Source organism: Tripterygium wilfordii, chromosome 11 (genome assembly GCF_013401445.1).
Source record: "Tripterygium wilfordii isolate XIE 37 chromosome 11, ASM1340144v1, whole genome shotgun sequence".
Taxonomy (NCBI): Eukaryota; Viridiplantae; Streptophyta; class Magnoliopsida; order Celastrales; family Celastraceae; genus Tripterygium; species Tripterygium wilfordii.
In genome coordinates, this window is record NC_052242.1 from 11,550,641 (window position 1) to 11,573,971 (window position 23,331).

Consider the following 23,331-nt stretch of genomic DNA (forward strand, 5'->3'; position numbering starts at 1 on the left):
AAAATATGTTTTGTTTAATGACCATTTTTAAAGTATTTACCTAAGTATTTACTATATATTATCTATTAAATATCTATTAAGAAACTAATAACGTAAAATCCCAAACTTTGTTTAAGGGAGTTAATTGAAATTTATATAAAACAAGGGAGTTATTAGTATTCTTCGGATTTATGATTTAGAGATCCCTCAAACATTTCTGAACAAGGTATTAGTATTTTTAGGATTTATGATTAGGGAACAACAGCTAGGTAGTCTGATTCTGTAATCATATTGTACTTATTTGTAGCACCACGAGCAGCCGAAATCTCAGAGTAACCCCGCTGTGTTAAGACGGAGTATTCCAAGCTGAAGTTGTGTGAGGGAATATGAATAGTTTCCAATGATCTCTATGTCAATACATGCTAGCTGGGGACACTGTTGTACGGACCCACTTCAGGGTGGTCTCGTAAATCACCATTTGATGATGATGGGTAGCAGCTGCAACACTTGCAATAGACGCAACCCATTTTTTTGACAACAATTAGAGGATGAAGAAGACCAAACTCAAATTACAACCCCCAAGTATTTAGAGAATTCTAGTGTAGTTGTGTAGACTTAGTACTTTCAATATGTAAATATAAATTCATTTTTTATTTTTAATTTAAGGGTTAATTTCATTCTAAACAAAGATATTTATATAAAATTTAAAAATGATGTAAACTTAGTATTTTAGACTTTTCATGGTGTGCAAATAAAATTTATCTAACAAGAGTATTTAGTACAAAATTAATAATTACATGGTTAATCTTCATAGTTTAAGAAGTTTCATTGGCAGCATCTGTTGGAGAACCAGGCACATGAGGAGTGAATCCCCTGCCACCAAAAACTGGTCTCATGAATCTGTCATCAAATTTTCTCCAGAAATAGTGAACAGTTCTAGTAGGGTGGCTCATCAGCAACCTGAAGCTTCCCACTTTAGGGCCTCTTTGATTGTTTCCCTCATCACTTGGACCATCATTTTCAATGAGCAGTAGCCTTAAGTCTTCTAGGCTTGCATTATCTGTTGCATCTGCAGTTGGCGGTTTTCGGTTCCGTAGCAGCACAGCTTCTATCATTGGCTTTGTTATGGACCCAAAAACCTGTTTAAGTAAAAGCCAAACACATGAGTGTTTAAGATTATCAAGCTCAAGATAACTTGTCCTTCAAATTAACACAAGGGGTAAAATGTTGGATTCTAATATGACATTCTGGTTCTTCCCGGAAAAACTCGTAATTGAACCTCTGTAAGCATGTTATGTGTATGTGGGTTATCATCTTCATGTTTAAGTATCAGAGTAATGGAATCAAGCCTTACCAGTGTACTAAAAAGAACCACAATTATTGTGCAGGTGATCATCAGTGCAGAATCTTGATTTGTTACTTCCTCCGAATTTGAAAACTGCATGGTTGTGTCGCCAAACACAATAACAGTTCGGTTACCAAACATCATGTACTAGTTCAAAGAACATCTGAATGATCACAACTTGCCTGGTTGTAAGATAAAGCAATAGTAACTGCACCCCTCATTACTCCTGCCCACCACATAATGAACTGAGATTTTAAAGTCGTTAGCAAAGTCGATTTGAAAGGAACTGACAATTGCAAAATGCTAATGCCTGTGGCTGTCACCTGTTGTCGAAGTTCGATTTTTGTGTTCTCTTCTTTCCTGATACAGTTTTTGATATTTGCTAGAGGGAACACAAAAGCTGCTCTTCCAATTAACACTAATGCAAACAATGTTGAACTGACAGCAACAAAAGTTCCAGGGCTGAATCATGAAATGTGAATCAAGTTAGTGTTGTAAGTAGAAGTCCACGGGCAATTTCAAACGGCTCATCATAAGTGCCATGCTAATATGCATCAAACTCATTCGGAGTAAACTGAGAGAAGTTTTGAGATGATATACACTGAGAAGTGAGAACAGCTTTATTGTCATGCTACTTGCTTTTCTCTTATAATCCTAGACTGTCTAGGTTGCAAGAAAATCACAGCTGAACTCCATTAGACAGACAAACACCTTCCGGATGCAACAGATGTGAGGCATTTTGCGCTCGATAGATAAATTGTTGGAGAATACCCAATCAAGAAGTCCCACATGCAAAAAATATGTGAATGTTGAATGGTTTATAAACAAGTGGATGAAACCCAATTCACAAGGCAGGATTTTGTGAGAGAGAATCGGCCTCCCATCCACTTGCACATTTTTAGGCGTCACAAGTGGATGGAAAGCCATGGTTCTGGAGAAGAATGAACTCACATCCAATTGTGACTTTCCAAGGACTCAAAGTTTTGCATCACCATAATTAAAGTATTGATTCATAATCATATAGGCTCAGTAAATCAAGTTAGAAATTGGTTTCAAATATCTAATACTATGGAAAAGTGGCACTAAAATTTTCGCAGTCCTAGAATATGAATAGGTATAGTATTACCTTGCTTTGCTTTCTTTCCATTTGTCGATGTCCAAAGCATCCATGCCAACATATAGGAAAATAAAAGTTTCTGAAATGAATGAAGATGTTGCAAATACATACCTGAAATTATCATCCAGTACAAGGATCAGTTTTCATCGCAGATCATGTAATCTCAAGAAATAACTTTAGGCATATTTTGGATGTAAATTTTGGCCATGGCTTGTAAGTAAACATTGTGATTAATCGACATCACTTTTCAATGGATCTGTTGATAAATATTAAGCCACCCTCTGTTGCAGTCTGTCAAACAACTACTTTCTGTTTTAACTTTTAACAGCTCATGCATGGCTTGTCATTATAATTTCTTCACTCGTTATGGTATTCGTTAGAGTTCTACTGTAACAAACTCAGCTTTATGGCTTTAGGGTGCTCAGAGTATTCAGAAATCAGAATCTTTATTTTCATCAAATTATCAGTTTTTAGGTCAAAAGACAATGATTTGAACCCAAAACCTGTATTGTCTCCAATACATAAACGAATGCACTTGTTCATTTGCTTCTTTCTTCATGAAAAGAATCACATCATCCATCAGTTTAAGCCATTGTAACTGCGGATTCTGTAGAGACTAGAGAGACTATTGTCTATCTCTAAAGTCTAAACTCGTAAATCCTTAATCATTTATTCCAACTAGACTATTTTGCTATATATGAAACATCATATTTACTAATGGAAACATCCCATAAGTACAATGCCAAAAAAAAAGTTAAAAGGAAAAGCAAGTATGCTCTTACTTGGTAGTAATCCGTGATTTCTCAGTAACATTGTGCCAGGTGTAGTGTGACATTACAATGCCACAGAAGAAAACCGTCAAAATCCCACTGAGATTCGCAAGCTGCAAGAAGAGGCTACTTGTCACCTTATAAGATTAAGCCAAGGAAACATTCAGGGTGTTCAAGTCATTCTTTTTTCCACAAAATGGAGCTTCGCAGTGAGGAACCAGTTCAAACAGGTGATATACCTCTATTCTTCATTCCATTTATATCAGAAAATGCCTCCTATATGAAATTACATAATTGCACAAAATATGGGTGAAAAAGTTAAGTTGCGTCTGCCGTACTAAATGAGACTTATTTAAAACATGAAGTATAAATCTGAACCTGTTCTGGAGGCATTTGCTAAAATCTGCTGTTTAGGAATGTTGTTGTTAATCGATAGTCTAAACAGCAAAGTTTGCAGTGCAAACCAAATTGTTATGGAAATTGGAAAATAAGGACATGTGCAGGAGATTAATATTGATACACTACAGATGCAAATGCAAAGGTTGTATAACTGAAAAACAAGAGAAAATGCTCAGCATCAGTTGTCACATTTATGCTTGTTTCCCATTTTTCAATATTTAGCAGCTACAAATAAGGATGTGCATGAGATAAAAATTTTCAGACAATTTCTGGAGAACAGAAGCAGCATAAGATTTTCGAAAAGAAGGCTAGATTTTGATAAGATAATCATAAGGTGATATTCTCCATAGAGTGATATTCTATTCTTTGGTACCTCAGCCAACATGTATGACAAATAAGCCATGAGCATCATGAGCGCAACTTCACGGTCCGTAGAATGCCTGATAGCAGGAAAAATAAAGAAGAAAGAAAAGTATGTCAGGGTCAGTTCTTACATAATTACCCTAAGACCAAGGCCCTTTGGCACTCGTATAAAGCCAAATAGGGCCATGCTGTTTGCTATTCATAAGTCATCATTGTCATCCCATGCTGAAATTTTGTGTTGAACTTCCTATAGTCCATTATTTGATTTTAAGTTATGTAAATAGCTCTTTTTTAAGTTCAAAAAGTTTTCACTCGTCCTTCCGTGGCGATGATCTATTGCCCGTTCTTCACTCAGGAGAAGTATGCATTGATCTTGTATTTCCCTAAGAATATAGAATTTGCGCAACCTCATATGCAAACATAGTAAAGGAAAAGGAGGCAGAAACAATCTGTTCTACAATATATCTTCTATCCCTTTCCCCCAATTTTCATCCTCATTTCAATTCTGACCAATCAGAGTAACATTTTGAGACAAAACAAGGTTTATTATTGCCAATGAATCATATAGAAGAATTTCATTAGCTTATGCTCAAAAAATAAATAGGGACTAACAAAAGGAGGCAATGCAACACCAAAATCTGGAACAAAGAGACGAAGCGTGATGCGGTTTACCTTCCAAAATAAAGTGTCTTTATAATAAAAGCACTTGCAAGACCTACCTGAAACATTTAGATACAACAAGGTCAACAATCTCCATGTCATTGCAAGTCACATCTTAGTCAAATGCTTTGCAGTCTTGTGAATGCTTTGCAATCTTGTGTACAACAATTACTTACCATACAGGAGACAATTTAAAATCATTTTTCCGAAGAAAGAAAAGTCGTTACTTACTACTATACCAAGAGCAGTACTGGTGAAGAAGAGGTACAGAAAGGTCCCCAACAATTTTAAGGCTGTTAAGGCATTAATGCTGCTGAAGTTAAGAGATTGGACTGCATTGAAAAGAACAATAGAGGTGGCATCATTCACTACTCCCTCTCCAAATACAATACTGTAAAGAAAGGGAGTTTCATCTTGATTGAGAACCTTTAACATTAACACAAAGGATAACGACACATGTCAGTTGTTGCACATGAAATTGCATTTGAAATGGGATTATAAATCTAATTAGATGTACCTGCAATGTACAAACTGAATCAGTTGCAGATAATATGGCACCAACAGCTGAAACAGAAAGCTCAAACGATTAATATACAAGGTAATAATTCTGACCATCATATGAGATTTTAAATTCATGGTCTTGAAAGTCACCTAAACAGTCTTTGGTACTCAAGGATGTCACACCAATTTTATTAAACAGAAGAAAGGCACCTACAAATTTTCCAAAGGAATGGAGTTAGACTTTTCTTTCATGGGGTGTAAGATAACAGTACAAACGCAAAAGAAATAAACAAGCTAGTTATTGACATACAGTTAACAATTTCAATCTCAGGCTGACAGAAAGCGCAATAGTAGGAATTGTGATTCTTACCTAGTGATATGATGCAGAAAGAAATTGCGGTACCAAGTACTCCGAACAATAAAATTGTTGTGAAATTCTTGAAAAATTGCTTCTTTTTCACCTGGAATCTGGAATATAATTTCGAGAATTAAAAGGCAACGATGAACTTTGATCTTTCTTGTAGATATGGAAAATCATTCATAGCCAAAAATATATTCACAGAGAAAACATATCAAACAAATTTAGGTCAATTTCGTTTAGCTATTCTAACAACCTAATTTGAGGCGAGGGTTTTGGTTTTGTTTTGAAACGGGTAATTTCACTTGTTAGGCCAGGAACATGGAATCATATTCAAATTACATATACCCAATTCCAAAACGAGTCAGATTATCAGCAAGAAAGGCTAACATATCACAATTCTACCAACTTCAAATCCAATATCAACACAATTATGGAAGGCACAGAAGATAAGAACATAAAATTAAAATATAGAGAACCTACCCAGCATTGAAAATGATAGGTGGAAGCAAATAAAGGAAGAACAGGTCCTCATCAAATACAAGAATCCGAGAATTATGGCCTTTACTCACTAGCAACACCACTGCGCCAGCGCATAGCCCCTACAAATCACTCTCGTAAACAATCAAAGAGGAAACAAAATAGCAAGAGGACCCATCACTCAAAGCAACAATTTTTATCCAAAATGAAGAAAACCCATCACTGAAATAACAAAAAATTTAACCAAAATCAAGAAAACCCAAATCTCATGTACCAAGAGAAGCGCAGTGGTGGACTCATTAGCCCATTTGTTCTCTTCAAAAAGGTGGCCAATGACGATGCAAACACAGAGGAGCGCAAAGAACAAGGAGAGGGCAATAATGGTACTGGTGTTGAGAAATGACGATGAGTCCTTGATTGGTGAAACAAGTGCCTCCATGCGTGGAGTTGTTTGCTGCTAAAAGTAGACCTTCACTACCTAGATGGGTTGAATTTGGAGAGAAAAATAGAGCAATCTAGAACTGAACTAATAAAAGAAAATTGAAGTTTGGCTGATACTGATAGCTATGTGGATGGTTGAAACATGTTTCTTCACTCACAAGGATCAAATGGAGTGGAGGGAAGACTGGTAGCTGAAGTGAGATTAGATTGTCTAAGCATGTGTATAATTTGCTCTGTTGCAGATTGCGTTATGGTCTGCCAAGTCATATTGTAATTCACTACCTAGATGGTTCTGCATTTATTCTTGGCAGTTGGCAAGACTTGGTTTTCGAATCCAATTGGTGGGGGGAACTGGGGAAGTCAAATCTTTGGCTGGTCACATCTCCTTTCATCATACTTCAAACTTCAAAGTGCGACTTTCTTAGTTCTGAGAGTAACTCCAATGACAAATTTGTTTCAAGTACTCCAAAAATTCTGAAAATTTTGCACTATCAAATTATCATGTATGGGTTACTATTCATCTACTAAAAGCCTCTTCAAAGCTCAAGTGGAGTTAAATATACTTATTGATATCAAATGTGAAAAATGTCCCATTGTAGTTATGTAGAACTTGAAACATAAGTTTCAAATGTAAGTAAAAAAAAAAAATGCATAAGCCAATAAGTTCCAAAATGGGAGTCTCCTCCTACAAATAGCTGAGTCCCAGCTAATTTTAAAGTAAAAAAAAAAAATGCAGAAATGAAACTGAACTAAGAAGAAACCTGCACTTCAAACTCATACTTGTATTTGCTCGAGCTGAAAAAGAATATTTGTATTGAAAATGTAACATCAGGTTTGTGTCCAAACACAATCCAAAAGGCTTATCCAAACATTTCTGTTCAAACATTGGGAATTGTTTGGACATGAAATGCTTTCCTATGGTTGTAGGACCTGTAAAAGAAACTGAATTGAATTTCTTCTAGTAAAACTCTGTAAGCTTTCAAAGCCGTGACGACTGATGAGAGTTAAAGCTGGTAATACCGCCCAATACTGAGCTGATGCCTGATAAGATGATGGGCTATCCAAACCACGGAACTCAGCGGTTGTGACTTGCATCAATATCACTTCATTGATCAACTAGACCACCTGTATCAAACTTTAAAAAAAAAATGCAGAACGTTTTGAATGAAGGATATGAAAATAATCTGGAGGAATGAAAACGAAATGAGCAGAGGGTTCTGTAAAATGCAAATAGAAATTTACTTCATCCTTAAGTTCTAATTTTTCATTTGTAATGCAGTTTAAAGAAAGTGGCACGTGTAACGTCGAAAGAGAGGACATGAGCGTCAGAAGCTTTCGGACTACAGAAAGAATAATGACGATTCGTAGTAAGTTACCACTCAGATTACTATAGTAGTGTAAGTGATATAGCCGCAGAACGAAGCTTCACACCATCATCGGTCCATTTCGACTGTGGGGCTGTTGCTCCGGCCACAATTGCCTGTAGTGTAAGAAGAGAACATATTTAGTTGATGATAAAGTAATAGATCAGAACGATGACAAGAGGGATTTCTTAATCATAAAAACAAGTAAATAGACAGTTAGATCAGGCCTCCATGATTCTGAAATTTCAAAGGAATGCTAAGCATTGGCTTGTCCAATTTTTTCAACGAAGTAAGCACTGTTTATAGATAATTTAAAGCAATAGATAACCAAATGGCAAATACTAAAGGAATTTGCAACTAACCTTCCCACTGTTAACAGTAGCTACCAGTGCTACATGTTGCTCAAACCTACCAAACTCATAGAAGTAATATGTCCTGAAATAGATCAAGAATTTGAATAATGATATCAGAAGCAAAAATTGTACATTTCATCAATCAAATAATGTTGCACAGGATGCAGGTTATATGAGTCTCATTTGCTTTAAATTAAGACATTAATGAGCTTATCAAATTCAAAACTTTATACTTTCTACTGGTGATAAATGCAGGGATGAGAATGTTCTCAACATCAGGTAGTGAAGCCTAATAGTTGCATTGGCAAAAGCTGTGGTGTAAAGCTGATGTAAACGTCACCTGAAACCTTCATCCTCCTTTATTTTTATCGTTCGTGCATAATACAAAGTTGCCCCACCTGCCATTGTAGAGCAACTAGAAGTGAATACAATTTACCATAGATGGAAGAAGATAAGAAAAAAAAGTAGGCAAGTCTTTTCAAGGTGGACAAGTGGAGGGGTCAAAACTTAAACAGATATACTCAAGGATCATTGGGAATACAAATCAAAATAAAGATGGATTTAGAATTTGAAAATACAGACCTGGAACAAAAAGTTTTGCTGCATCCTTCAAGGAACCTAAATCAGTAATGTCTTGGGCCTGTCTAAGAAGAAATTGTGTAAGTTTGGTTCAATTCATGGAATGGCAAGTAGTCTAGACAGAATCACTGAAAATGGTTTGAGAGGATAGGATATATAGTACTGTCCTTAATCTAGATTTACTATGTGCACAATACTGACATCAATTTAAGATGTCATTGAAAATTTTTGTTATCCTGAAACAATACCATAACGAGGACATCAAAATGGAAGAACAATTTAAACTTGGTTCTAATACGCGAGAAATAATGTTGAATTTCAATTATTTCCTATATTCTCAATGATGACCACTTGGTTTTTACAATTTACAAAACCCAGAAAACATCTCGTTATTCATAGTTCATGATTCATGATTGTAAGATACATCCAGTAACAATTATGGGACAACTTAAGATATAAATACTAAAAAAAATAAAAACCTGAGACTGAACTGTTATATATATTCTTGATATATGAAATTTCGTTATTTAATGCAAGAAAAAGTATTAAATTTTTTTTACAATTGTCACCACACAAACCTCTAAGAAGGTAATCTTCAGTTGATTGGTCGGACGAATGAGAACACTCAACACTTCAGATCTGTGCCAACCAGCAGCACAAAGAAAGATCCAACATATGTAAGGGATTTGAGTAAAGCTATCTAATAGCCAACTTTTGCAGGAATAACTTACTTAGCTTTACTGCAGACATAAAAAAATTATAGAACGCAGAAGCCAATTTGGATAATCAAGGTTGGACAAGGTTTTCAGACATATTGCTAAAGATAAAATCAAATACCCATCAGAAGATGCAAAACGAGCTGCAAAGGTCTTGGGCTTTGCCTTATCCCCATATAGAGACAATCCAGCATTGAAATCCTATAAATGTTAAGCAAGTAAATAATTAATCTATTACTAATAAGAATATACTGCCATCTATCTCTGTCTTCTCAAGATGCATGATCTTTGAGAAAGCTATCTTAAATCCACTGTATCTATACCCGTGCTGTCCACACATATATGGAGAAGAAAGAATAAGGAATTAGGATCAAAAGGTCAAAAGCTCCAACATTCAATGGTATATAATCAAATTCAAATAGTCTCTCGTGTCATGATTGCAAAAACTACAAGTTAAATTGTTCTAAATTCGCAGTCAAAGAAGAAAAAGAGAACAAAATTTCCTCAGCTATTGAGTCTCAAATCAAAAATCTTCTTCATAATTAGATCACATCGACTCACAAACCATATAATTTGAATAACACCTACTATTTTGATGAAAGACCGAAAGCATAACGAAGAAGATACTTCTTATTAAACAGTTGAATGAATAATAGAGACAAAATAGTCACCAAATTTCATAAGCATTTCCAAAACAGCAAGAACCCAATGTATAGTAAAATGCATATGAAATTAATACAATACATGTTTCTGTAAGATTTTACAATGCAATTATACCTCGGGTTCCATGATGTCCTCAAATTGAGGAGGGACCCGGATGGAAAACCCATCGCCATAGAACTGAAACCATGATTTGGTGTTGGCGATACCTGAAAGAGCCGGTTTTGCGGGTGGGGAAGGCTCAGCTAAGCATTGGACTAGTGGGTTTTGAAGAGGTATGGAGATAAAGCCGAGAACAGCAGTTTTGAGGATAAAGTCTCTCTTGGTGATTATGGAAGTGATAGAGATTGGGATGGTAAGAGATGTGGGTTTTGGAGCGCTGGGGTGTTGGGGAGGTTTTGGTGGGTGGGAATGTAGGGAGAGGAGAATGGCCATGGGGTAGTGAGGAACTGAGGATGGTTTTCATGGCTGGGCAAAAATCGGATGGGAGATAACGTGGGGTTTGGATGGAGTTTTCAATTCTCGGATACCTTAAGGCTCAAGGGTATTTCTGGGCTTTCACCAAGCTTAGCTGTGCCTGCGGGATTGTTGGATTGATGGTCTGAGAGAACATTGCAAAAGTAAGTGGACTCGTGGACTGGATGGTCATGCAAGTTCAGTCTGATGACCAATATGCCCTTAACAGTTTCCATGGCTGCGATTAGTCGTCTTTATTTCTTGCTCCTCTTCTTCTCGCATCTCTGACTTGAAAAGTGAGTTTAGCTTAGCCCATTTACTGGATGTATCATGAGAATCAGATTTAAAAGAAACAAAGTCGTGCGAAATTAATATAGTCACGAGAATCCTCTCGGAGAATCTAAACCCATTACTTCTGGCCCCGGAAGCCACAATCCTCGACCATCTTTAACAAGACCCACAAACTGATTTACTCATCCTCAGCAAGGACTGGCAGCTCCAGCTCTTTCTTTGGCACTCAACTTTTTTCCCAGTCTTGCGCACTGGCAATGCACCAGCATCCGAATTTGATGTGCTCAATGAGGGTCCACCAAAAGAATCCTATGTTTTTAGTGATGCTGGTGTGCTTAGTAGAGTGACAAAATCTGATTTGAATCAGCTCTTATCAGACTTGGAGTCAAGGAAGCTTATTGTGAGTAATGCTGATTGCTTTCCTCCTCACAAACTACATATAGGAGTGAATTTTGAGTATTTAAAAACCCTTCAAGAGGACTGAAGAAGTGAAGTTGCATTAATATATATATATATATATATATATATATATATATATATATATATATCTGAACAGACTATGAGCATTTACTTCTCATAGAGAATGAAACTATGGAATGAAATTTTAACCTTTGGAATAGGAGTCTTATGGTTTTTTCTATCAAGTTGCTAGTAATGCATGGATCTGATTTATCTCAGCTGGTATCAAGTTGTTATATATAACTGTTCTCTACAAATTAAGGCAGCGTGTGACCATGAATACGTACACAAAACGAATGAATTAAGTTGCTTCGGGCATTGATATTGGATGTTGCGATAATTGGTTGTTTCATCATAGAGCAAAGCTGATGCATTTGAGTTTGCTGACCAAGAGTTGGAGCGCTGGTATCCGACTGTTGAGGAGGGGAATTGTAGTGCTTGTCACCAGTCAGAAAGAAGGCGCAGTCACTGGTGTCCCTGCCTTTGTTGAAGCTGTTGGAGACAAAATTCTAGATGCTACTGTACTGGAGAACCTTCCTGGTAATGATTAATTGTGACTATTTCTCCTTTAATTATTAGTTAAAATGGTTCAAATTTCTAGAATCTTCAGTCCTGTTTGATTCAAGAAGTTTACAGTGGGCACAACATCAACAACATGAACTGAAACATTAGTATAGGATTGAACTCTAAGAACCATTAAAGTTTAAACAATAAAGAAATTCAAAACAGAAAATAAGAATTCTACAAATACATACAAAGACCGCATATCCCTAATGATAAAGAGTTTCCATCCTCAAGATTTTGACTCGCGTATGAAGGAAGGATTGATAATGTTGGAGAAATGAAGACAATTGTTGATGGTTATCATGAGTTAACTTAAAAGATGCTTGTACATTCATTCAATACATTTAGAAGGCACTCTGGATACCGGCTAGTATGAACTTCACAACTGGGATGAATAGGATGCCCAAGTTCCACTGCTGCTGTTCTTGATCAGAATTTTCTATACCGAAAATTGTGTTTCTCAGAAAGCAATTTTCATGAAGCTAACAGAAGCATCGATTCCATTTGTACTTTCATAAAAGATAACCCATAATGGTGTCTTCCAAATTCTTTTGAATGATTCTAAATCATTGTATATAAAGAAAGTCTACAAAAGAACTGCAGGCAATGTCACCTGCAACCTGAACTTAGCTCTAGAGCCACAGTTTTTGGCTATTTCAGAGAACACTGACCTAGTTCTATACTTTTGCTCTGTACTACAAGCCATTGAAAAGAATTTGGTCTATCAGCAACTGTATTGTAACATTTCCAATACAATAAAGGAATATGTTCAAATTTTCCCAGTACCATCCATTGCCTTCCTCCTTCACTGCATGGTTGTCATAGTTATATGATGTGCTTGTGTACGATTCAATACATTGGGCACAACGTAAGAAATAAGCATAGTGCATACCCCAATCCACCCTTAAGAAACTGTATTAAAACATGGAGATTCAGAACCACTAAAGATAATCTGTTCACTTTGTTCCTTGCAAGAAATTTTCTTTAAGTTGCTAGTATTTGCTCATATGCTGCAATTGTTCACTGATCAGATGCATAAACTTTAGAGATGTGTTACACTTTCTAATTTTAACATGTAAATCCTTTTTCTGGACGGATAAAGGAGAAGAATATTGTTTTATTTCTGATGTTGGAGTCATGGTGGTAAGATTTACCTTGTGTTTTTACTGCAGTCTTGGCTACAAATGAAAAGACGCAATTTATAGCAGTGCTAAACGGCTAGTTGCTGCGATTGATGGCCTTCCAGAATCCAGATCCTGGTGGGTCCTCAGTTAACGAGAACAAACGCGAATCCAACATTAAAACCGGAGAAGAGACAAAAGAGCAGAGGGGACAATTCAATCTTGTAGTTGGAGGTTTGTTGCTGATTGCTTTTGTTGTTCCAATGGCACAATATGATGCATATGTTTCTTGAAAGTAAGTCTTGCCTGTACTATCAGATTTTAAATCGGAAAAACATATCAAAACATAGCTGTACAAAATGATGATTCATGAGAAATATGCAGTCCAGAGGATAAGTTCAAGTTTTTATTATGTTCCTGGTAGGCAGAACCATGTCAAGCTAGTTACATGATGTTTTTTTGTCTGTGATGTCCGAAAATCAACTCGACGGCATGATCTTCCACTTGAGCGAATGGTTTTTAGGCCAATTTGCACAAACAGAAAGCAATCAAATCCCTAGATGGTTATACTTGCACAAATCACTATTGTTGAAGAATAAATGAATTATTTCAGTGGTACAGATATAATATTTTAGAACTTGAGCTTGAGGAGGAAAGGCATTTGGTCTGAGAAAGGTGGATCAGAATATTTCCCAGTGAGTATTTGTGATGAAACATATTGATTTGCTGCCTCTGTATAGTGAATTCCATCCCAGTTCACATACTCAGTGCTATCATTGCATGCTTTGGCTGTGACTGTAGTACCATTCAAAACTTTTGTTTGGCCACAGGAAACTCGACTATCGTAGTTCAACGGTGGACCTCCATATCCGCAGCAAGCCGCTATGGGCTGCTCAAACCCTGCAAATCAGCAGTAAACACAAATCATATTTCTTGTTTCCCTTTTCTTCCTTTTTTTTTGTTTCTTATTTTGCAGTAGAGATCATACTAACCGTATCGAGAATAATTGGCGATGAGGTTGGATTTTATTGTGTAGATATCAACATATGTGATACTTGCATCTGTATATTGGCCCCTTAGTTTTGTGCAGAGTGCATGAAGCTGTAAGTTGAAAAGCTTAGCAGCTTGGTTATGCCCACTAACACATCCTTGCTCATCAAGCTTAGATGGATCAGTTCCAAATTTGGCTACATTTTGAGTCAAGCATCCGAGCGGCCCCGTATTGTGTACCCAGAAATACCTAGCCCCCTGATCATACAATTTCTGAAAAAGAAACAAACATTCAAAATGATTAAGAACCCAGTTGAGGAATCAAATCTAATATGTTAAACTCAATAAAAAAAATAAGAAATAAATAAAAAGAAAAGAAGAAGAAGCAGGTCTCTGAAACTAACCTTAATCCCAGTTTCGAATTCGACCAAAATTGTAGGGATGGAGGCTACTATTTGATCAAATGTTTTGGAATAGAATGCACCAGCAAGATCATTTTGTCCTATATCTAATGTGTATAGTCCCTTGCCAAAATAATCTTCTGCTGGAACATACTTCTGATATTTCTTGCCTGCAACAAAATAAACAAACAAATCAAATTGTTTAGAATGATGCAGATGTTTGTATGCAGCAATGGTGGATAACCTCATTGTGCGCGTACCTTTAGCTAGAAGCTCCAGAACACGCGATTTGAATCGAAGAAACTGAGCTACCTGAACCCCAAATGAAAATGGACTGACAGATGTTGCAGTTGCAGGAAGAACAGTAGATCCAGCGGCAGCGAAATTGCAACCTTTTCGAAAGTTTGGCATACCAATTGAATCCAAATAGGCATTCAAAAATGGAAGATCCATTGCATCCACTGTCACATGAAACACAAACATACACACAAACAAAAGTTAAGAACACAAGACTTTCAGCCAGAAAACAAGAGGAAACAGAGTAAGAATCTAAAAGCATAAATATTTTCAGATTTATACTCAAGAAATCTACGATGAGACGGCCATCGCAGTATCTCCCAGATGGATTCTGGAAATAAATTTGTCCATAAGGTGGGTTTATGGTCTCGATACCAGCAGCAACAAGTGCACCAGTGTCGGAATTCGAGTCACCAAAGTTGAATACAGCAGGTGAATTGAAGTCTATAGAACTAATCAAAGGCAAGAAGATGATGATTAAGGTGAGAATTGGATGAAGACTGGTCTTGGTTGCCATAGAAAGAGTAAGAGGATATGTAGTTTTCACATCTATGGTGGTTACAAACTAAACAAATAGTAGTCCTTGAAACCTCTCAATGATAAAAGGACAAAAAATAATAGTTTGGTGAGACTTTTGTGTGCAACCTACGTTTGCTTCCATTGATGGAAAGCCAAGAGGGACCAAGTAGACCATTAACATTTAAAAACAATTAAGGACAGAAACTTTTACCCAGAAAATCTACAATCAGGCGGCCATCACAGAACCTCCCTGTTGTGGGAGTCTTGAAGAAAGTCTGTCCATTAGGTGCCTGAAGGAAAAACCCAAGTCCAGCAGTAAGTTCACCGGTGTCGGAGTTCGAATCGCCAAAGTTGAAAACAGCAGGATAGTCGAAGTCAGAGGCATGAACACAAGGTGAGAATATGGAAACAAAGATGAGAATTTGCAGAACAAAGGTCATGGTTATGGTAGTAGCCATGGCAGATGGTATAGTATTCACTTTGTCTCTTTGTATACAATAATGAGAGGAAGTTCACGGGTTTTTATTTATGCACTTGAGCAAACTGTTTTCTTTTTCTTTCCCTTCAATTCCTTGTTTATTTTCCATCCTTGATAATAAGATTAAACTGCCTTTTATCTGCATGTTTACAGTAAATAAAAGTTTAAAAGCACAGGATAACAGACACACAGAACACCCTTGTTAATGTTATTTTGATGTCTTAACAGGTAAACATGGATCTAGAATCTATTGCTATTCACTCCATGGATGAAGACAAAACTTGACGTTTCAAGCAAAGTGCACAATTTTCCCTTCCACGAATGGCATACTTTTGATTCACTCCAATACTTTCTTCTGTACACGCTCCATGAGACATGAATCCAAACCTTGCCAACACAAGCCCCAGTTAAATTTTGAGAGACGCAGACTAGCTTTCGTCATCTTGATTCGGTTTTATCTTATAGAAGCCAGAGAGAAAGGATATGATCCAAGAAAACTAATATTAAATACATGGTGCAATAAAAGACAAACGTGTTGTAAAGACAGTTGCCATACACAAGCATAGAGAGGTCATCAATTTTTGATGATTGTCCAACAATGAAAAGCAAGTGTGTCCGCCCAATATGTTAGTTGGGCTGAGGTCAAGCCGCATAAACCACTTTGAAATAGAGGTGTCAATTGAACTCTTGACCTCGGGCAAGATTCTTTAAGCTTCAAGTCCAGAGAGATAACCTGCTAACGTATCACCAAATGATTGATGATTGTCCAACACTTGGGAGAATAGTTTTGACATGATTGGTCATTCATCTGGGAAGCAGTCAATACCCAGTGAACCGGTTTTGACATGGTAGCATGATTGTTTCATGACAAACAAGTTTATGTCTTCAATTTCTAAAATCCTATCAGTAATCATGCTCAATCAAGTGTTTCAGCATTGCTTATTTTAGCTACGAATGTGTAAAGATGAAGAATAAGGAAAAACTTGTAATGCTAAACAATGTCGTATTCAATCTAATTGATTTAAAAGTGAAAACGCGAAAAAAAAAATAGTAGTCTAGAATCAAAACAATTGTCCATACACCCATTCGTTTTGCATCGATCAGTACATATGTAACATTTTCATATCTGATTCATTTTGTTCTTCAATTTCTATATTCTAATTTCCTCGACGTTCAAAGGAGAAAGAAAGAAAGAGAGGAATAGTGATGGCTAACATGCCATTTTAAGTACAACTAACGAACCTTCTGCCTGTGCTGGCCTGATATACATTCCTTACCGGTTCAGCCCAGAACCATGAAATAGTAGCAAAACAGCCAAACCAGGAAAAGGGTAACCTGAGAAAGTCTGAAATCTTGTGCACAAAAGTCCTGTTCTCCCACATCTGTTTGAACAGTGTATCAATCCTTTCAGAAGATGCGATCCTGTCCTTGAGAGCACTGTTCTCACTCCTAAGCTGTAAGGTTGTCAACAGGCACGTATGTGTTTACTGAGATGAATGTATATGTAATAATCCACATAATCTTTACCCGAAAATATCAGTTCATGGATCCAAAAGAGTTCTTGGAAAAAATTCAGTAAGCTAGACCTAATTTGACTGCAATCAAACAATTTAGAATTTACAAGAAACAAATGATTGCAAAATTCAGTTCTTGCTGATATTAGTTGATCATGACCCCTTTTGAAGCCAATAACAGGTACTCAAGATGGCATTTATTTGGATGGACTTTCACTCTCAGTTGTTTTTCTAAAGAACAAGTGTTCATGAGATGAAACTAAAGGACATCATCATATAAACGGTGAGATGAATGCTTAAAACTCACGACTATGAAATTTCTCTTTAGGGCTTGATAATTTTTTCTCTTACCTCCTCAACAGTATATACAAGTTCTTCCAGTTCTTGTTGCAATGCAGAAATTGTTCGTAAAGTACAATCTTCTAGTGCCGAATCTATCTCTTCAACTCCAGGAACGGATAATATTCCCTCCCTTGTGAATAACTCTTCAAGTAACTTCACATCTTCAATGTCCAGTCGCTCCCTCAACTATGTAAATGGAAACCTCCTTAGACACTGAAATAAAATTTTTCTACTAACAAATTAAGTTAATTCTTACCTCATTCATAATTCTCTCAGATGAGTCATCTTTTTCCAGAAATATTGATCCACCTCTTTTAGTGTGTTTATCTTCATTTCGATTGACCCACGGTGATGCCTTTATATATTTTGCTCTGCCACAGAACAAGTATGGGCACACAATGATGCTAAAAGTAAAAAACTTAGAGAAGCAAACATTTGATCAATTTGATGATAAGACCTAACTTTGTATCCCATCACAAGGAATCACAGCCTCAAGATTTTCATTTACAAACAATCTTTATGCCTGTGTACTTTAACATCGACAAGCAATACTTAAAGGTTTTATTTGGTGTTTAATTTGTGTATTTTATCATCGGAAAGTTATACTCCACTATGCTAGGTTTTGGAATTAATACCTTGCCCCAAAGCGAAGTGTGGACAGACTTTCTGATACATTAGACAGGCCTGGTGAGCAACAACACAATAATGCAGTTCTCGACTTGCCTCCCTGTAAAATGAACAGTAGCTAACCTTTATATACAGATTTGAAGAGAGTATTGCAAGATGAACATTGGGAGAAAAACCAACAAGAGCATCTTGCAGAATCCTAGTTAGTTTGGAATCACGATATGGGATGTGATTTGCTTTGCTCGGTGAACCAGATGTCAGAGCGTTTATAACATTTCCCAGTGCTGAGAGGGATTTGTTGATCATCTTAGCTTCTTCAAGAACTTTTCCCTCAGCTCCAGTTTTTTCTGCTTTCTCAGACCCCGCTAAGTCCACAAGAACCAGTTTTCCAGTTTTCAACCTGTTCATGCTCATTAGGTTACAAAATTTTGATTTGTTTGAAAGACATAGATCATCAGATGGAAATAGATCGTACCTTTTGTCTACTTTCAATTCTTGCTGGATTGTGAAAATATAAATGCAGTGACTTCTACTGCTAGCCATATTCATTTCTGATTACGTTAAGAGCTAAATACAATTTAATAACACAAATGGCCAACAAAATCCCCCCAAAGGGAGGGATGATTAACAAGCCACATTGTCAATGAATTTTCTGCAAGTGTTTCCAATAACGTAATTCAAACAATTAATTAAGGATAAAAAAGAACACAAAGGGATACGAGTCTCCCCAACTGCCCTGTTAGAGATCCCTTTCTGAAATTTCAAGTTCTAGATTAGAGGCTAGAAAAGAAAATATAAAACTATAAGAAAATTCTTATGCAGGTCCTGTCTTACAGAGAGGCTCTGTAGTGCTTCCATGGGGTCTGATATAGAGACCTGAAAAAAGGGAAGATTTTGAGGCTCTTGCAAGCAAGAAAGCACAAAAAATATTGATTAAAGACCAAAATTGCAGGTTTATCAACTAGAAGTTAAGTTGAGAGTTCTGTTGCAGATGCAATTGGATTCAACCACGTTGCCATACTGTTTCACTGACACGTAAGAGTTGGCCAACGTGGCACCAATAACACAAAATCTGAAGCAAGATCGAGCTGCTTATTAATCTCATCAGTCCAAGATATCCTGGACCAGCTAAAGTAAAATGGTTGCCTGCAGTAGGACTACAAAAAGGAGGTGTGCACTATGTCTGCATGTGTAGATAGGAAAGCAAGGGAAACTAAATGTGAAATCTAGGTCTATCAGCCTAGAAATTTACACACCTGGGCATAAACCATATATTTGTCTCAGTTACACAATAAAAACATGATGGCAATAAATACCATAGTTCCTACTTTATATGATATATCATCATCTGCGAGAAACAGGCCTACCTCTGTCACTCCAGAAAGCAATATTCCTTTAGTTTTACTCTCCTTAATTTGTATGTTGTCCTTTGATAAATCGTAAAGGTCCCTGTTAAACATAAGATACATTTTCAATCATAACAAAGCTGCAAGTCGAACTTTTCTAAGTATACTGAACTAGCTTCTGTATCATGGGCCATGGCTTATAGAATTTAGTCAAATATATAGGAAGAAACAAAACTCAAGTCTATGTAAAAATACAACTTTGGGAAAGAAAATACCTGACTCTCTCCATATAGATCTCCACCTACATGAGTTGCAAAAACGCTTCGAAAATTTACACTATTAAGTCATAGTTAAACCGCAGATAATGCTAGGCCCTACTGTAGTCCAAATTTCAAACTGTTACATAGAGGAACATGATGACAACTCCATACCATTGACAACTTGATCGTATATTTTGTTGAAGCATCAGAAGCTCTGATACCATTAAATAATCCATCTACTACTCTCGGAAGTAATCCTTTCTTCTCTTCTTCTTGTTCTAGTACACCAGGTCCCTGAAGAGCAATCAAGAATGAGATAAATGAAATACAGTCGATCTTCATTTCTGAAATGTGAAATCATCATATCACCTCCATGCTATAAGTCTTTCCAGCTCCAGTCTGTTACCAGGTGAAGAATAAAATCAGCTTTCAAGTTTCAAGGTCAAAAAGAAAAGGAAAAACATAATACACATGGATATAACTGAAGAAATTATGACAAATGTCTCATGTCTATGTTTGTACCTTAATCGTGGATGAAGTCACACAATTCCACAAACATTCGTGTGGAATTTCAGATGGAAACTAGTTCTAATTAGAAACTGAACATTGGTGCCAACAGACTGTACAAAAGCAGATATTGTGTTTTGTTTTACCTTTTCTTTTTTTCTGAATTTAATATCATGACTGCTTAGAAATTCACCTCTCCATCAACAAAACATCTTCCTTAAAGATATATTTTCCATTTAATGGATAGGACTGAAGCGATGGAAGCGTTAAATTCTAAGAAAAAAATGCCAACCCATGAAAGCTCCTTACTAGATATACCTGTTCCCAAAATGATTGCCCCATTTAGTTCCTCACGGTATATTACCTGCCCATAAGTGATGATTGTCCCATTTATTGCATTGACAGCATCTGTTCATCAACAAAAAGGTCTTCTGAATTTAAAACATCAAAAAAGGTAAACAACTTCCGTGCACAAGGGAAACTAGGAATTCAGTTGGTCACCAAGGATCTAGCAGATAAAATAACCGAAGGGCAGAGTCCTTAACAGTTTCTAAATTTGAGGAGAAGATTCGAAAAACACTGAACAACCCACTAAACTGAGCCCTATACATAATCTTAAGCATTATTTTTTGTTTTCTTGATTCGAACCAATGACTCCCGCCAAATAAAAGCAATTCTCTAACTCCCTGCCCCAAGCGTAAATTGATTAAAACATCCAAATTGAAATTGACTTTCTTATGTAATGGTTCTTGACGAGAAAAGAAGAAACTCCACATAATATAGCATAAAAGTAGCAAAAGAGCAATTGGACTCTGGCTTATACCTTGAACAATAGGCAAAGCTAGAAATTCATAGACATCAACTTGCTTGGATCTCTCATAGAACACCCGATCAAAGCCAAATATGAACTCTTCTTCCTTCTCATCCTAGCTTAGACCAATTAACCAAAAAGGAAACGAAATTATTTACTCAAGAAACACACATAGATTTACTCACTAGAACAATAAACTTCGTATCAGAGGTACAAGACGTCACAAGCTAATGCACATTAGCACTGGCGAACACATATAAACACAGACGACAGTCAAATGCATGTACAAACGCATACAGACTAATCATATGCTAAGGATAGCGTTGTGTTGCTGAATGAACCTTGAAAGCGAAAGTTTCAGAGTCTATGGCGTGAATGCAGACACCATCTCCGTGATCTCTTATCTCCTTGGAACTCAAAGGCCTAAAGCGAGCACAGACTGCTATATTCGACATTCGCTTTTTTAGCTCCTAAATTCTCAATATCCTGACAAATCGATTCAAATTTACCCTAAAATTAAACGTAAAAGAAGAAATCATACGCTACACAAAAACTCACTGACTTAAATCGACTATTATCTTGCAAGGCATTGACGAAATTGGATGCCGTAGATACACAATCGTCTACATATAAACATGCAAAACTACATATGAGGACTCAAAACATCCTCATGATCGTACGTAATCGAAGTCACAGTCAGTCCATTGCGAAAAACAAGTTGCCGAACTAACGCTAGAGATCTAATGATTCAAACTAGACTCGTTTGAGCTTTTTACAGAAAAAAAAATTTTGAAACTCCGTTCCCTGTTTGGCTGCCGAAAAGGTAAGAGAAAATTTGACTCAGAGATGTAGCATTTATTGGCCAGTGAAGTGATTTCCAAGAACTATAAGGTCAGGTGTCTGGCATGGATTATCTGAACTCAAGGAAGTGAACGAAACGACAAAGAAACTTGAATTTGCCAAAATTTTCCTACATATTTTTCTCGACATCCAAACAGACGAGAGAAAACTCACAAGATCCTTTCCGTGAATGTATGTTTCGCGCGATGCAGAAATATAGGCAAAGGGTCCTACTTAATTTAATTACGGACAATTGGCAATAAGAGCACTTTAGACAACTTAATTGTAAAAAGGTCATGGACATTTTTAAAATTGTAAAAAAGTACAATTTAAGGGTAATTTGGTCATCTGACTTAAGATATTTTTTAGTTTATACCTACAATACCCTCCTTCTTCTTCTTCTTCTTCTTCTTCTCCCTCCAACTATCCAACTTCCTCTCTTTCTCTCCTTCTTCTCTACTAAAAGTTATCTCCTTCTTTCTCTTCTTCTTCTTCTTCTTCTTCTTGTTCTCGATCTGAATTTGTTCTTCGTTGCCTTCTTCTCCGTTTTTGGTCGAGTTTCTCCTCTCTTCATCGCCTTCTTCGTCGTTGCTCAATCTGGACTGCGTCGAGTTGCTCTGCCTTGTTTTTGACAGATCTGGACGATGTTTCGTTGTTCAATCTGGGCTGTGCTTTGTTTTTTTGCAGATCTGAACTCTGGTTTGTATTTTGCAGAGATGTATCACTATAGTATCACCATAGTATCACCAACACCAAAAAATCACTAAAATGATACAATGAAACTAGTATGCATACTTCATCTTCCTAATTACTTTTCCTTTCTTGATTTTCTTTTCTTGGTTACCTCTCTTATTCGTTTTGGAAAAACATTTACAAGTGCAGAGATGTATCACTATAGTATCACCAACACCAAAAATTCATTAAAATGATGTAATTGAACCAATATGCATACTTCTTCTTCCTAATCACTTTTCATTTCTTGGTTTTCTTTTCTTGGTTTGTACATCTCTTGCTCGTTTTGGAAAAATATTTACAGCTGCAGAGATGTATCACTATAGTATCACCAACACCAAAAATCCACTAAAATGACATAATTGAACTAGAAAGACATGTAATGCAATCAAATTTACATTCTAACATTTATATCATCATTTTATAAGCAAAAGATATAAATTGAACACTAAATTGGATCTTCTATTTAAAAGTATCACTATTGTATCACAATTCGTGGAGAGAGAAAATCAAATTTGAGGTTATTTTGGTAAAAGATGATCCCAGTGTACTTTTTTAAAAGGATGTTTTAGTGACTGCACTTTTTTACAATTAAGTATAATCTGGTGTACCGGCCTCCAAAAGTCCCATTTAATTATTTAAACCAAACGTCTATGGGCCGTTCCCTATATGGCCCAGCCCATATTCAAAA

The 23,331-nt window shown here is 36.4% G+C and overlaps 4 protein-coding genes and 1 pseudogene across 6 annotated transcripts; 1 reads left to right on the top strand and 4 right to left on the bottom strand.

Moving 5' to 3' along the window:
* Positions 1-696: 696 nt before the first annotated feature.
* On the bottom strand, positions 697-6,774 carry LOC120009025 (sodium/hydrogen exchanger 1-like). The gene is made up of 14 exons (XM_038859452.1): positions 6,247-6,774; positions 5,976-6,094; positions 5,505-5,602; positions 5,285-5,344; positions 5,151-5,197; positions 4,865-5,059; positions 4,646-4,692; positions 3,984-4,050; positions 3,224-3,324; positions 2,451-2,552; positions 1,648-1,786; positions 1,507-1,569; positions 1,334-1,417; positions 697-1,118 (listed from the first exon to the last, which is right to left on the bottom strand). The coding sequence occupies exons 1-14, from the start codon at positions 6,409-6,411 to the stop codon at positions 795-797; spliced, it is 1,611 nt and encodes a 536-aa protein (XP_038715380.1). The 5' UTR covers positions 6,412-6,774; the 3' UTR covers positions 697-794.
* A 401-nt stretch (positions 6,775-7,175) lies between these two features.
* LOC120009015 lies at positions 7,176-10,636 on the bottom strand. Of its 2 annotated transcripts, XM_038859441.1 has the most exons (8): positions 10,203-10,635; positions 9,547-9,626; positions 9,288-9,348; positions 8,713-8,770; positions 8,471-8,528; positions 8,140-8,212; positions 7,790-7,893; positions 7,176-7,548 (listed from the first exon to the last, which is right to left on the bottom strand). In XM_038859441.1, exons 1-7 carry the CDS (start codon positions 10,518-10,520, stop codon positions 7,801-7,803), a joined length of 741 nt encoding a protein of 246 aa, XP_038715369.1. In that variant the 5' UTR covers positions 10,521-10,635; the 3' UTR covers positions 7,176-7,548; positions 7,790-7,800. The 2 variants fall into 2 exon arrangements, with proteins under 2 accessions (XP_038715369.1, XP_038715368.1); XM_038859440.1 differs by having other exon boundaries at positions 7,176-7,893; positions 10,203-10,636.
* Positions 10,637-11,009: 373 nt separating this feature from the next.
* LOC120008803 lies at positions 11,010-13,437 on the top strand (annotated as a pseudogene).
* An 81-nt stretch (positions 13,438-13,518) lies between these two features.
* LOC120008582 (GDSL esterase/lipase At1g54790-like) lies at positions 13,519-15,810 on the bottom strand. 2 transcript variants are annotated; one of them, XM_038858959.1, is made up of 6 exons: positions 15,389-15,810; positions 14,947-15,213; positions 14,628-14,828; positions 14,371-14,537; positions 13,969-14,239; positions 13,519-13,876 (listed from the first exon to the last, which is right to left on the bottom strand). In XM_038858959.1, exons 1-6 carry the CDS (start codon positions 15,639-15,641, stop codon positions 13,608-13,610), a joined length of 1,428 nt encoding a protein of 475 aa, XP_038714887.1. In that variant the 5' UTR covers positions 15,642-15,810; the 3' UTR covers positions 13,519-13,607. The 2 variants fall into 2 exon arrangements, with proteins under 2 accessions (XP_038714887.1, XP_038714886.1); XM_038858958.1 differs by lacking the exon at positions 14,947-15,213 and having other exon boundaries at positions 15,395-15,806.
* A 1,505-nt stretch (positions 15,811-17,315) lies between these two features.
* LOC120008583 (kinesin-like protein KIN-1) lies at positions 17,316-22,086 on the bottom strand. The gene is made up of 14 exons (XM_038858960.1): positions 21,410-22,086; positions 21,081-21,183; positions 20,622-20,665; positions 20,120-20,149; positions 19,922-20,044; positions 19,766-19,791; positions 19,512-19,593; positions 18,979-19,020; positions 18,864-18,897; positions 18,620-18,695; positions 18,325-18,544; positions 18,153-18,244; positions 17,774-17,888; positions 17,316-17,703 (listed from the first exon to the last, which is right to left on the bottom strand). The coding sequence occupies exons 1-14, from the start codon at positions 21,521-21,523 to the stop codon at positions 17,500-17,502; spliced, it is 1,305 nt and encodes a 434-aa protein (XP_038714888.1). The 5' UTR covers positions 21,524-22,086; the 3' UTR covers positions 17,316-17,499.
* Positions 22,087-23,331: the final 1,245 nt, after the last annotated feature.